Below are 12,856 nucleotides of genomic sequence, written 5' to 3'. Positions count from 1 at the left end.
TTCCTGCCCAGGCTGGCTTTGAACTGTGATTCTCAGATGTCAGTCTCCTGAGTAGCTAGGATTACAGGTGTGAACCACAGAGGTCCAACTGAGCAACAACTCTGAGGGGAAAAAGAAGTTTTGGTGATATAAATTTACTCACCAAGGGCTAGAGGCATAGCTCAAGTGGCAAAACACAAGGGCCTGAGTTTAAACCTTAGTAACTACCCCAAACAAACAAACAAAAAAAAAACCACTCTCCTGCTAAGGTATTTTCCTATGGGTGTTTTCCATAGGACAACTGTGTTTTACATCCATGTGGTGCAGGTGTCTGCCTTTCCTTCCCTGTTGGAGATGAAGGCTGTCGAGGGCTCGCTGACCTTCCTCCTCTTCTGGGAGCGCTCAGAACCTTCCTGACTGCACATAAAATTCATCCTTTGGATCTAGGAGAAATCACCAGAGAGGCATCATTCAGCAGGGCTCCGAGCTCTGCACAAGCCCTGTGTCAGGCAGGCGGAGCAGTTGGTAATCCCTCCAGCTGCATCGCGGATCCAAACCTGCTCCCCGTGGGCCGCCGGCCCGCACGCAACCTGCTGCCAGTATCAGAGGCTGGCATTCCAAGTTTCAGGAGCCCAGGCTCCCCTGAAGGCAGCCGGGTTCTGGGGCAGTTTCTTGGCTCGCTCAAGTGAAGTGAGTACATCCAACTCTTGAGGGAAGGGTTGTCAGGGTGTGGGGCCCACAAGGTGCAATGAAGGGTCAGGAGATCTGGGGCACTGATTGCTTAAGTCCCTTTTGCAGTCAGCAGAGATATGCTGCCTCATCTTTTCAGTGTGAGTGTGTGTGTGTGTGTGTGTGCGCGTATGCCAGTCCTGGAGCTTGAACTCAGGGCCTAGGCACTCTCCTTGGGCTTTCTTGCTCAAGGATAATGCTCTACCACTTGAGCCACAGAACTACTTCTGGCTTTGGGGGGGGGGGGCGGTTAGTTGGTGACATGAGTCTCACAGACTTTCCTGCCTGGGCTGGTTTCGAACCATGATCTTCAGATCTCAGCTTTTTGAGTAGATAGGATTATAGGCATGTGCCACTGGCTACAATATATATGTGTGTGTGTGTGTGTATATATATATACATATACATATATATATACGTGTATATATATGTATATGTATATATATATATATTTTGTCAGTCCTGGGGCTTGGAGTCAGGGCCTGAGCACTGTCCCTGGCTTCTTTTTGCTGAAGGCTAGCATTCTACCACTTGAGCCTCAGCGCCACTTCTGGCTTTTTCTGTTTATGTGGTTCTAAGGAATCAAACCCAGGGCTTCATGCATGCTGGGCAAGCACTCTACTGTGAAGTCACCTTCTCATCTCTACAATATGTTTTAAAGGGATCCCTGGGGCTCCATACATATTATATATAATATGTACACATATATTATATATATACACACACACACATATTAAAGGGAACCCTGTCAGAATATCCACCAACAACTCCAGCATTAGCCTTTTTTCCTCTGGTAATATATGCATTTTCTTATTATTGATAAAGTGTTGCTACAAAATCATGGGAAGAAAGCCAGAAGTATAGTTTAAAAGCAAATATATAAAAATGGGTCTGAAGCAGTTAATTTCAACCTTAATTAATCCTTTAAGTTTTAGACAGCAGTTGTATTTCTTATCTCAGAAACCACAAATTCCCTCTGGCTTCAACTAAAACTAAAAGAGTGAAATGGAACTCGTTGTCACGTGACTATTTTTCTTACACATGCAAAGCTTTGAAAAGCCTTGCTAAAAATGAGCAGAAACTGCAACATAAATACTTGAGAGACAACAGGCAGTCTCTTTATCTAAAAGGTGAATTGTTTTCAATTTGGTTGTAACAGAGAGTCCTTGGTAAGACTCAGCCTGACTAGCAATGCCACCTGGACCTATTTCCCTTTCCATACTCCTCCTTCTAACCAGTCTGGGAAGATGCAGAGGACAAGATGGTGTCCAAATTCCCTTATAGTTGCATAGTGCTGCCCTCTTTTTCTCATACGGTTCGAAGAAAGCCGAGTTGGTTTTGTTCTGTTTTGTTTTGCTTTTTATTTTTTGTCATTTGTGAGGCTTGAACTCAGGGCCTGGATGCTATCCCTGAGCCTCTTTGTGCTCAAGGCTAGTGATCTACCACTTGAGCCACACAGTGCCACTTCTGGCTTTTATGAGTAGTTTATTGGAGAGAAGAGTCTCCCAGGAACTTTTCTGGGCTGGCTTCCAAACGTGATCTTCAGATCTCAGCCTCCTGAGTAGCTAGGATTACAGGTGGGAGGTTCTGGCACCCAGCTTAAACCTGAGTTTTATTACAAGTTGCAGAACTACAATTTTTTGACAGTAAAGAATCACAACATTTTCAGTGGAGTATGTAATCTTAAAGTAAGCTGTGAAGCGTGGGAATTTCCAACAGTTTTGAGAAAATTAGCGAGTTCAAAGACAAGTGTGTTATCAGTCAGGGAGCACTGCTGGCATGGGTGAATCATCTCTATGAATTACACAGACCAATCAATTTATCCTCACAAAGAAGCCTTTGAGAAGTGGTTTCTCAGGTGTATTGCTGAGCATGGATAAGAGAGCCAGCTGACTGGGTAGCCTTATTTGGACAGCACTGGAAAGGGGCCATGCTTCTACATGACCGTTATTTCCCAGAGTTCTGTCTGGCTTTCTTTCTCCTTTCTCCACATTTTGAGTGGTTTCATGCACTCATCTTCGCCACATACCAGTCAAACACAAAGTCTCCATGTGTATGTGTTCGGTTTAGAGCTGCCTCTGACTGCACATCCACGAGTGTCTAACCATCTCCACATGGCTTTCCAAAACCTCAAAGACAGTGTGTCCACATTGGAATGCATTGCCGGCTTCTCCTACTCTGCTCTCGCTCAGCCAAAGTATCCAGTTTAAAGCTTGAGTGTTGAGTACCAGTGGCTCATGCCTGTAAATCTGAGTTCACTTGGGAGGTTGAGATTGAGGTTCCAGAGCAGCCTGGAAAAAATGTTAGCAAGGTTCTCTCTCAGGCAGTATCTGAGCACAGTGGTGTATGCCTATAAGCCAAGCCAGCAGAGGGAATTGAGATTGGGAAGATCATAATTCCAGGCCAGCCTAACCAAAGAAGTGTGTGAGATGCTATCTCCACAATAACCACCACCACCTGATTGAGTGGCAAATGTCAGTCATTTTAGCAGGAGAGACCATTCTGGGGCAAACAGGGAGAACCGCTCTCAAATAGGGAAAAAGGGCTGGAGGTGTGAGGAGTCATCTACAAGCACTCCATCATCCTGACATCCAAAGGGTCATGAAACCCTGAGGGTCCCCCTCCTGGCGCCCAGAGCTAGCTCTTTTCTCAACCCCTATCACCTCTATCTTATGCAGGCAAACATCATCTCTCCCAGTTACTACTATGACTGCTTCCCCAACTCACCCTCCAGTCTGGAGCATGAGGGAACTTACATGCAGATCTGCCCACACCTCTCTTCTGATTCTTCCTTTGCCTACGAATGACTCCAATTGTCCTCACAAGTCCAATGCCCAAGGTCCTATGTCATCTTTTCCTCTGGCTCCCTCCCTCCCTCCACTCCTCCCTGCTTCCCCCGCCTTTCTCTGTATCCCTCGTGCTTTCTACCATAGCTCCTGCAGCCATACTTGCCTTGGCTTTCCTCCACAAGATAAACTTGAGGTGGGATAGTATTTTTTTTCACCTCAATATTCTCCGTTCCTAGAACAGGCTAGATGTTCATCAGTACTGGCCCAGTAGATGGATGCATATTTAAAACTATTTCTGGGATGAAGTCTTGGCCAGCTGTGGTTCTATTCATGTGCAGGGCAGGGAAAGGCCCAGGACAGCTGATAGGCCCCAAAAGGTCCTTGCACTCTCTCCTCACACCTTCCCTCACACACACATTTTACGCTGGCAGGCCAGGTGAGGTGCTGCTGGAACCATCTCCCCATTAGAGGAATGACCCCTCGGGCCTGGGTGTCCAGCCGCAAGCCTTGCTTCTTTCCCAGTCTGGTATCTGACATGTTTCTCCTGCCTTAAAACAGTCTCCCTCTCCCTCCAAGCCCCAGTTCACTCCTATTAGGTCTTCAGGCCTAGATGAAAAACTAACTCCTCAGAGAAACTCACCCTATCCTGGGATAGGATGGCATACATATGTATTCCCTGCCCCCAACAGATTGTCACTGCCTCCTCCCTCCTTAGGACAGATGGCAGAAACTCAAACAATGTTTGAGTCCTCCTGTCTGTGGCCAATCTTATCCAACAGTAGACTAGGACAGTAGACTAGATAAGGAGAGAGTAGTCAAAGACCCCAACTCAGAGTAGATCTTCCCCATGGTTGGAGGAAGGAATGCTCCACAGAAAGAAAGTAACTAGACCAGGTACTGATGGCTACACCTGTAATCCTAGCTACTCAGAAGGCTGAGATCTGAGGATTATGGTTCAAAGCCAGCCCAGGAGGAAAGTCTGTGAGACTCTTACCTCCAACTAACCACCAAAAGAAGACAGAAGAGGAACTGTGATTCAGGTGGTAGAGCTTCAGCCTTGAGCAAAATAGTTCAAAGACAGTGCCTAGGCCCTGAGTTCAAGTACTAGGCCCAGCACACGTGCACACACACACACACACACACACACACACAATGTAAATAGATCTTTCTGGGTTCCCCCAGCCAGTGTGTTTGTGTTGGCTGTGCAGTGGAGTTCAGACAGCATGCGGGTAACTGGTCGCATGGGGCTCCTGGCGGGCCAGGGCATGAAGCTGTGTGCCTCTGCCTGCATCTCAGCTTACACATCTCCTCCCCTGTGTTGCTACAGTGCCCTTTCTAATGACCGGTGTCACAGCCAGCTTCTGTGAGCTTCTCAAGAGTATGAATCAAACCCGAGGAGGGGGTTGTGGGACCCTCTGCCCGAGGGCCGGGGCATTGTCAAGCAGAGTGTGTCAGGTCTGAAGGGGGCTGGAGAGCACTGCTGGGGCTGGCTGCTTGGTTGCTGGTGGCGGGGAACCCCCGCACATTTTGGGGTCACAGAAGTGTGCAGTGTTGACTGCAGTGAGAGCAGAGGGAAAGGCATTTGCCTTTCCCACACAATGCCAGTCCCAATGAAGTAAAAGCTCCAGTCATGCCCTCTATAGAGATCCAGAACATTCTGGCTTTGGTCACATTTGCATTTAGAAGGTGCTATGAATACAGCAAGGACCCAGCAATGCTTTTTGTGGGTGTGCCCATCCTGGGTCTTGAACTCAGGGCTTGGATACTGTTCCTTAGTTATATTACACAAGGCTGGTGTAGCTGGAGCTACACCTCCGCTTTTGGATTTTGAGTGGTTAATTGGAGATGAAAGCTCACAGACTTTGAACCATGATCTTCAGATTTGAGGCTCCTGAATAGCTAGGATTACAAGCATGGGCCACCAGTACCTAGCTCAATATATATGTATGTATATATATATATATGTATGTATATGTATATATATACATATATATGTAATTTTTTTTGCAAATAAATGAATCTTCAAAGAACACTCTGCAGTGGAGACGTGTAGAAATTGTAGAAATGTAGTAGGTGATGAACAGTCTGCTTTATAGTAATAGTGAGGTGATGACCTGTGAGCAGGGAAAATGGACCAAAGTCAATACCTGTCCAGAGAAGGTTCCAGAAGGTAGAGTCTAATGGTAGTTGGTTATGAGGGTGGGATAGAGGCAAATGGCTCAATAACATCTTCCAGTTGCTAGTTTGGCTACTGAGTGGAGAGAGGCTTTCCGGGTAGAGTGTTCTGGAACTTAACCTGCTGAGTGTCGAGTATCTGCAAAACTCTCACCAGGACACACTGGCTGGGTAAGTGGCTGTGGGTAGAAGTCTGAAGCTCAGGAGAAAGGTCTGGGTTGGCCATGTAAATCCGAGAGTCATCTGCATGTCGATAATTAATGTCCTGGGTGTGGAAGCATTTTCTTATTGAGAGATCAGAGCGTGAGAAGGGAAAGGGGCCAAGACACAGCCTGAAGGAATTCCAACATCTAGAGATTAGCTGGTGGAGCAGCCAACGAGGAGGGGATGGGGGGGGGCAGAAGATGAGTTGAGGAGAAGGATGTGAGGAAGAGGGTATGGAGTAAACAGGAGACAGGAGTCAGGAGTGTCGGGCATTTCTGAGACGTCAAGGGCGGTGAGGACCCATGTACAGTCCCACTGAGCCAACCACAGGGAGGACAGAGAAGCATTGGACTGAGAGCCTGGAAGGCATCATGATGTCAGTTAAAGCTTGTATAAGATAGCAAAGAAATCCAGGCAAATATACCTATGTTTTGAAAGTCAACAAAGAATAAGCAAACTAGCAGGGGTTGGAGGCATGGTTTAGTTGGTAAAGCAGTATCCAATGAGTAAAAGCATCAGGTACTGAGGTTCAAGTCCCGATCTCAGACCAAAGAGAGAAAAAAAGAATGAATGAATGAGCAGCAGTTCCCAAGAGTAAGGGCAGGCATAGAGGCATAGACATTATTGTAGGCCAAAGGTCAGCATGGCTAAAGGCCCTTCCTCATGAAAAGTTAGGGAAGATGCATGGGACAATGAGAAATGCCCCCTTATTAGATCAGCTTTCAGGGGTAGGTCTTCACCTATCCAAATCATTCTGTTAAAATGTAAATACTCCTGGGATGATTACTCAACACGGTGTTAGTGTAAATTCACTTATCGGATGATCTCCACTGGCAGCCAGCTGGAAGCGGGGCCTGTCAGGCTTTGTAAAGGCAGCAGCTGTTTCCTTCTCGAAGAGCAGTTAAGGCCACACAGGACCTGCTTTGCATGGCCACGTAGGCCTAATGGCCAAGCAAGGAGCAGAGGGGCGGCCCCCGGCCACAAGGAAATAGCATGACTACTGGAAGTGGCTGCCATGACAGACAAGTGAATTTTACTTACTGTCATACTAACTTTTCAGGTCAGATGTTGGCATAAATGTTTCTTCACCACTTACACATTTATAATCAGTCTCGTCTACATCTAGCATCTTGGGAGTCTGCCCTTCCCAGGTCAAGTCATTCTGTGGCTCAGAAGGTCTAGGCTCCTAACGAAGTTATAGAACACAGGCTAGTTTTCATTCCTTTCCCTCTTACTTGTTTGCACAAAGAAAGGTAGAGAGGGAGGAGAACACAAGCACTATCCACACAAACACAGCTCTGCTAACGTGGTGCAGCATGAACGCTCAGTGTGAAAAGGCTCCCGTCCCAAGGTGTCATCTTTGCACGTGCAGGGAAATGTCCTGTCTTCTGGGACCGACTCTGCTCATTTCTTAAGATTTTTATTTATTTAATTTTCTATTTTTTTGCCGGTCCTGGGGCTTAGACTCAGGGCTTGAGCTCTGTCCCTGGCTTCCTTTTGTTCAAAGCTAGCACTCTACCACTTGAGCCACAGCGCCACTTCTGGCTTCTGTTTATGTGGTACTGAGAAATCAAACCCAGGGCTTCGTGCATGCTAGGCAAGGACTCTACCACTAGGCCACATTCCCAGCCTCAAGATTTTTATTTTCTGTAGTTAATGACCAGTGTTCTGAACTGTAACTGTATTAAGGAGATAAATATATAGTTCTCATGGAGTCCTAACTAGATATTGACATGTATTTCCCAAAGCGATTGTACCAATTCTCCCTCTGGCACAGTCTCATCTTTGGAAGTCTTCTATTTCATTCATACCCTCATTCACTCATTCAACAAACACATTTGCAGCACCTTCTCTGTTCCAGCTGAGCACTAACACCACAAAGCTCCAGGAAAAAGCTCAAGACTCTATCCAAGGAATAGCAAGTTAAAAAAAGAAAAGAAAAACTAGGGGAACGGCTTGTGTGTATACTACCTACCTATCAAGTGCAAAGACCCTGAGTCCCAACTCCAGTACTACTGAAAACAGGATTGTAAATTGGAGGTGGGATACACAAAAGAAGGGTGTTTACCAAAGTGTGGGCTGGGACTGCAGGTAAGGACAGATGAAAGTGAATGGAGAGCACATCTAGAAACAGCTATTTGTTTTGGGCAAAAGAATGGATTTTTTTTTTTGAGGTTTAGGAGAGGTAAAGAGAATGCTTCTCCATTCACAAGGGATTTATAACATGGACAAACTCATCATTAAGCTGAAGATGTTCAACACTCCTACCTCCCAGGGCATCGTAGCTTAGCAGCATGGTGCACTTTGGAACACCGTGGGCAGCATGGCCCCCTGGGAGCTGCAGTTCAGGGCATAGCCTGGCATCACATGAAAGCCTCCCGTAGCATATTTCCAGCCCACTGAAGACACAAAGTCAAACTTCACAGCACAGATCTTCCTGCTACGCACACCATTGTAAAGTCAAAAATTCTAAGATGAACCACTGTAAGTCAAGAGCCAACTAGGTAAATCTTAAACTCTGGAGGCAGAAAGTTGAGCCATTTGTTTTCCAGCCTTCTTTATCTTACAGAGTTTAGCACATCCTCTTAGAAAGGGGAAGAAATGAAGGGATAAAGGGTGAACAAATGCAGCAGTGGTAATCACTAGACACTACGTTGAAAATGAACTATACACCTTGTGGGTGGGGGTGGGAGGGAAAAACTGGGAGAGAACAAAGGAAGGGGTGACATTGCCCCAAAAGAAATGTACTCATTACCTGACTTATGTCACTGTAACTAGCTCCGTACATCACCTTTGTAATAATAAAAAAATTAAAAACAGAGACTATAGATTTGTAAAAATAAGGATCATGTTTAAGATACATTATCTTCAAATTAAAATGCTTAAGACTGATATATTACCATTTTGCTCTTCCTTTTTACAAACACTTGAAAGTATCCAACAGTGTGTATGCTATGAAGATACGAGTATCAAAGATGTCGTGTCACTGGACTACCCAGTGACTGGTGAGATGAGGGAGCAGGTTTTTATTGCAATTTCCAGGCACGGAAAAACAAAGCCCAGAACAGTGAAAGGACTTCCTGGGTTCACATACTGAGTAAGTGGAAGTCTGGCACCTACGTCTCCTTTTTCAGTTTCAGTGTGTTCCTTCCAATTCACTTCTTCAGTGACACAGAACATGAGGAGTGGCAGTGGGGCTACAGGGTTGTCAACCAGAGGTTGACCTTGGCACGGCCTTAAGCAAACTAAATTCATTGTTTTTCCTTTGCACCCATTTCCCCCCACAAGACTCGGCTTTCTGTTCATGATCACTTCCTAGTCATCACAAGTGACCACGCCGGGGTCTTATCATGAGTAACTGGGATGGCACAGGGAGCACCTGGTCCAAGGCCTCCCACTGTGGGTCACTCAGTGACTAAGCTTTGTTACTCTACAGCCACAGGAACTCCAGGCAAAGTGATCCTCATGGAGGGCTGGAAACTAGGTCCCCAAGAGATGTTCATGTCCTCTGCCCCGGAGCATGTAAATGCTGCCCAATATGGGTGTGTGTGTGAGAGAAAGGATTTGTGGATGCGATGAAGGACTTTTCAATGAAGTTTATCAATTATCCAAGTAAGTTATAAATGGATCATGTATATCCTTAAAAGGAAGACTGACAACATCTGAACACTGAGGAGAAGAGAAAGTGAGCATAGGGACAGAGGCTAGAGTAATAAGGCCATAAGCCAAGGAATGCTAGCTGCTACTACAAGCTCAAAGAGGCCGCAGTCTCAGCTGTACTAGCCCCACCGTGGGCATTCACCAACCTCGTGTGGTGGGTAGTTATCTAGCAGACATTATGTATTTAGGACATTTTCATTATTCAATATAGTGTGTTGGGCAGAGTTGCTCAAAGGAGACAGTATGGGTCAAGTACAAGTAAACAGAATTTTTTTCTTAGAAATCAGTATGGTAATAGGAATATAGATTTTATATGTAATGTTCCTTCAAGTCACAAAGATCTATTATTGTAAAAGTAAATATTAATCCTAATATTCATTTAGAAAAGCAATATAACCTTAACCAAAATTCCAATAATATCCCTGTTAAAACTTGTTAAGTGGATTCTAATAGTCTGGTAGAAGAAACTTAAAAAAATTCTGAAGAAGAAGAGTAATAAGGAAAAGGGTTGTTTGTCTGGATATCAGAACATCCCATAGAGCCAAACACATGAAAACAACAGTACAGGAGTAGATATATTGTGTAGAAAGAACAGAGTAATAGAAAGAATAGAGAGTCTGGAATTGAACCCTTACATTCTGGTTAAATGATTTTCAACACTGAGGGAACCACTATAGTGCTGAGAGACCAGGCATCCATATGCATGCAAAAGAATGCAGTTGGACCTTTATTTAAATGACATATGAATGTATTCAAAACTAGGCCAGAGATGAAAACTGCAAAGCCCCAAATCTAAAATTCTTAAATTAAAACACAGAAAAAAAAATTAAACCTAGGATTGGCAAGGATTTCTTAGATATAACTCAAAACAACAACAACAACAAACCCCCCCAGGGACATTGAACTTGCTGAAAATGATCCACTCTTGTGCATCAAAGGACACTATGAAAACAATGAAAAGACAGCCTTGGATAGCAGAATATACTTGCAAACCATATATATAATAAATAACCAATATCCAGACTATATAGAGAATTTGTACAAAACAACAAAGCAATCTGATTCAAAATGGCTAAGGACTTGAAAAGACATTTCTCCAAAGATATACAAATAGCCAATAAATATATGAAAACATACTAAATACCATTAATCATATGAGGCCATTTTTGTTGTTGGTGGTGGTCTTGGGGCTTTAACTCAGGGCCTGGCGCTGTTCCTGAGCTTTTTTTGTTCAAGGCTAGCGCTCTACACTTGAGCTACAGTGCCACTTCTTGTTTTCTAGTGGTTAATTGGAGATAAGAGTCTCACAGACTTTCCTCCCTGGGCTGGCTTTGAACCGTGATGCTCCAATCTCAGCTAGGATTACAGGAGTGAGCCACCAGCACCCAGCATAAGGCCATTTTTTTTTTTAAAGAAAAGGAAAGGAAAAAAGAATGAGTATTGGAACCAATATGAAGCAACTGGAATGTGAAGGTACTTTATGCCACTGTACCATACACTTAAAAATGGTTTAAAAAGCCCCATTAAGGCTCAGCCTGTAATCCTAGCTACTCAGGAAGATGAAATCTAAGGCGTATCATCCAAAGCTAGCCTGGGCAACAAAGTCTGAGACTCTTATCTCTAATAAATTACCCAGAAAAAGCTGGAATTGGTGCTATGGCTCAAGTGATGGAGTGCTAGCCTTGGGGACAAAGAAGCTCAGGGATAGCACCCAGGCCCTGAGTTCAAGCCCCAGGACTGGCAAAAAACAGGGAGAGGAGTTAAAAAGAGCTGGGTACCAGTGACTCACATCTGTAATCCAAGCTGCTCAAGACACTGAGCTCTAGAGCATCACAATTTTAAGCCAGCCTAGGCAGAAAAGTTCACAAGTCTCAATCTCCAAAATAATCAGCAACAAAAGCACAAAAGCAGGGCAGGGTTTCAAGCCCCGCATGGCTCGCCATTGGAGGCGTTCTGCTAGGTGTGGTTTTGCTTTTTAGATGCCTTTTAAAGTCTAATCTTAGACTTTAAAAGGGGGTTCAATTGTGCTCTAGAGGGCTGGGGATATAGCCTAGTGGCAAGAGTGCCTGCCTCGGATACACGAGGCCCTAGGTTCGATTCCCCAGCACCACATATACAGAAAACTGCTAGAAGTGGCGCTGTGGCTCAAGTGGTAGCCTTGAGCGGGAAGAAGCCAGGGACGGTGCTCGGGCCCTGAGTCCAAGGCCCAGGACTGGCCAAAAAAAAAATAAAATAAAATTGTGCTCTAGACAGTGTATTTTGCAAAATGTTCTTGTTCGCAGATTGTCTATTGTTTTTGAGTTATGCCCAACCATTATGATAAAACTTTTATTGTTTTACCATAAAGCCTTGATGATCAACAGAGGGAAAGCAGATATTGTAAAGCTTTTTGCAAACTTAAAAAATGCAAAATAAAGCAACCTAGTTTAAATATTAAAAAAAGCAGGGCTGAAGGCATGGCTCAAGTAGTAAGCACAAGCTTAACAAGTATAAAGCCTTAAGTTCAAACTCTGGTACTAGGGGGAAAAAATTAAAATGAGCACTTTTGAGGCTTAAGGTAGGAAGATCATGAGTTTGAAGCCAACCAGGGCTACACAGTGAGATTCTTAAAAAAAAAAAAAAAAAAGCTAAATGTTATATTTTGTCACAGTAAGAAAGGTAGGGGTTGGAGGTGTGGCTCAGTTGGTAGAGTCCCAGCCAATGAGTGAAAGCATCAGGTACTGAGTTCAAGTCCTGATCTCAAACCTAAAAAAAACCAAAAAGGAAATAAAAGTATGAAGGTAGCAGGGTATGGTATGTCTCAGAATTTGGGAGGCTGAGGCCGAAGGACTGTGAAGTAGAGGCAAGATTTGTGCTACACAGTAAGTTTGAGGCCAGCCTGGCTGGCAGGTTAAGTTCTTGTCTATAAATGAGTAAATCAATAAATAACATTTTAGAGCTGAAAGTAGTCCATGACTTAAAAAAATAATAAGATCATAAAGAAAAACAGTAACAATACTGGCATTACAACAAGAAAAAAGGAAAGCAACCAGGTGCTGGTGGCTCAGGCCTGTAATCCTAGCCACTCAGGAGACCAAGATCTAGGGATCCTGCTTCGAAGCCAGTCGGGGCAGAAAAGTTCATGAGACTCTAGTTTAACCAGATAATTGCAAGTGGAACTGTGGCTCAAAGCATTAGAGTGTTAGCCTTGAGCAATGAAGCTCAGAAACAGCACCAGGGCCCTGAGTTCAAGATCCACAAGTGACCCCCCCCCCCAAAAAAAGGGAAAGCATATTTCTTGTGCTTATTATCTTATGAAAAGGTATATATTCTAGAGAAGT

At 44.4% G+C, this 12,856-nt stretch overlaps 1 protein-coding gene across 1 annotated transcript in view; it reads right to left on the bottom strand.

Annotated features, from left to right (window-relative positions):
• Window positions 1-287: 287 nt before the first annotated feature.
• Hormad2 (HORMA domain containing 2) overlaps window positions 288-12,856 on the bottom strand; it is an 89,882-nt gene continuing 77,313 nt past the window's right edge. The window contains exon 11 of the mRNA XM_048340721.1: window positions 288-422. Coding sequence (XP_048196678.1) covers window positions 288-422 — 135 coding nt within the window. The remainder of the gene's footprint in view (window positions 423-12,856) is intronic.

The sequence above is a fragment of the Perognathus longimembris genome, chromosome 3 (genome assembly GCF_023159225.1).
Source record: "Perognathus longimembris pacificus isolate PPM17 chromosome 3, ASM2315922v1, whole genome shotgun sequence".
Classification (NCBI taxonomy): Eukaryota; Metazoa; Chordata; class Mammalia; order Rodentia; family Heteromyidae; genus Perognathus; species Perognathus longimembris.
This window is presented reverse-complemented; position numbering and strand designations above follow the sequence as displayed.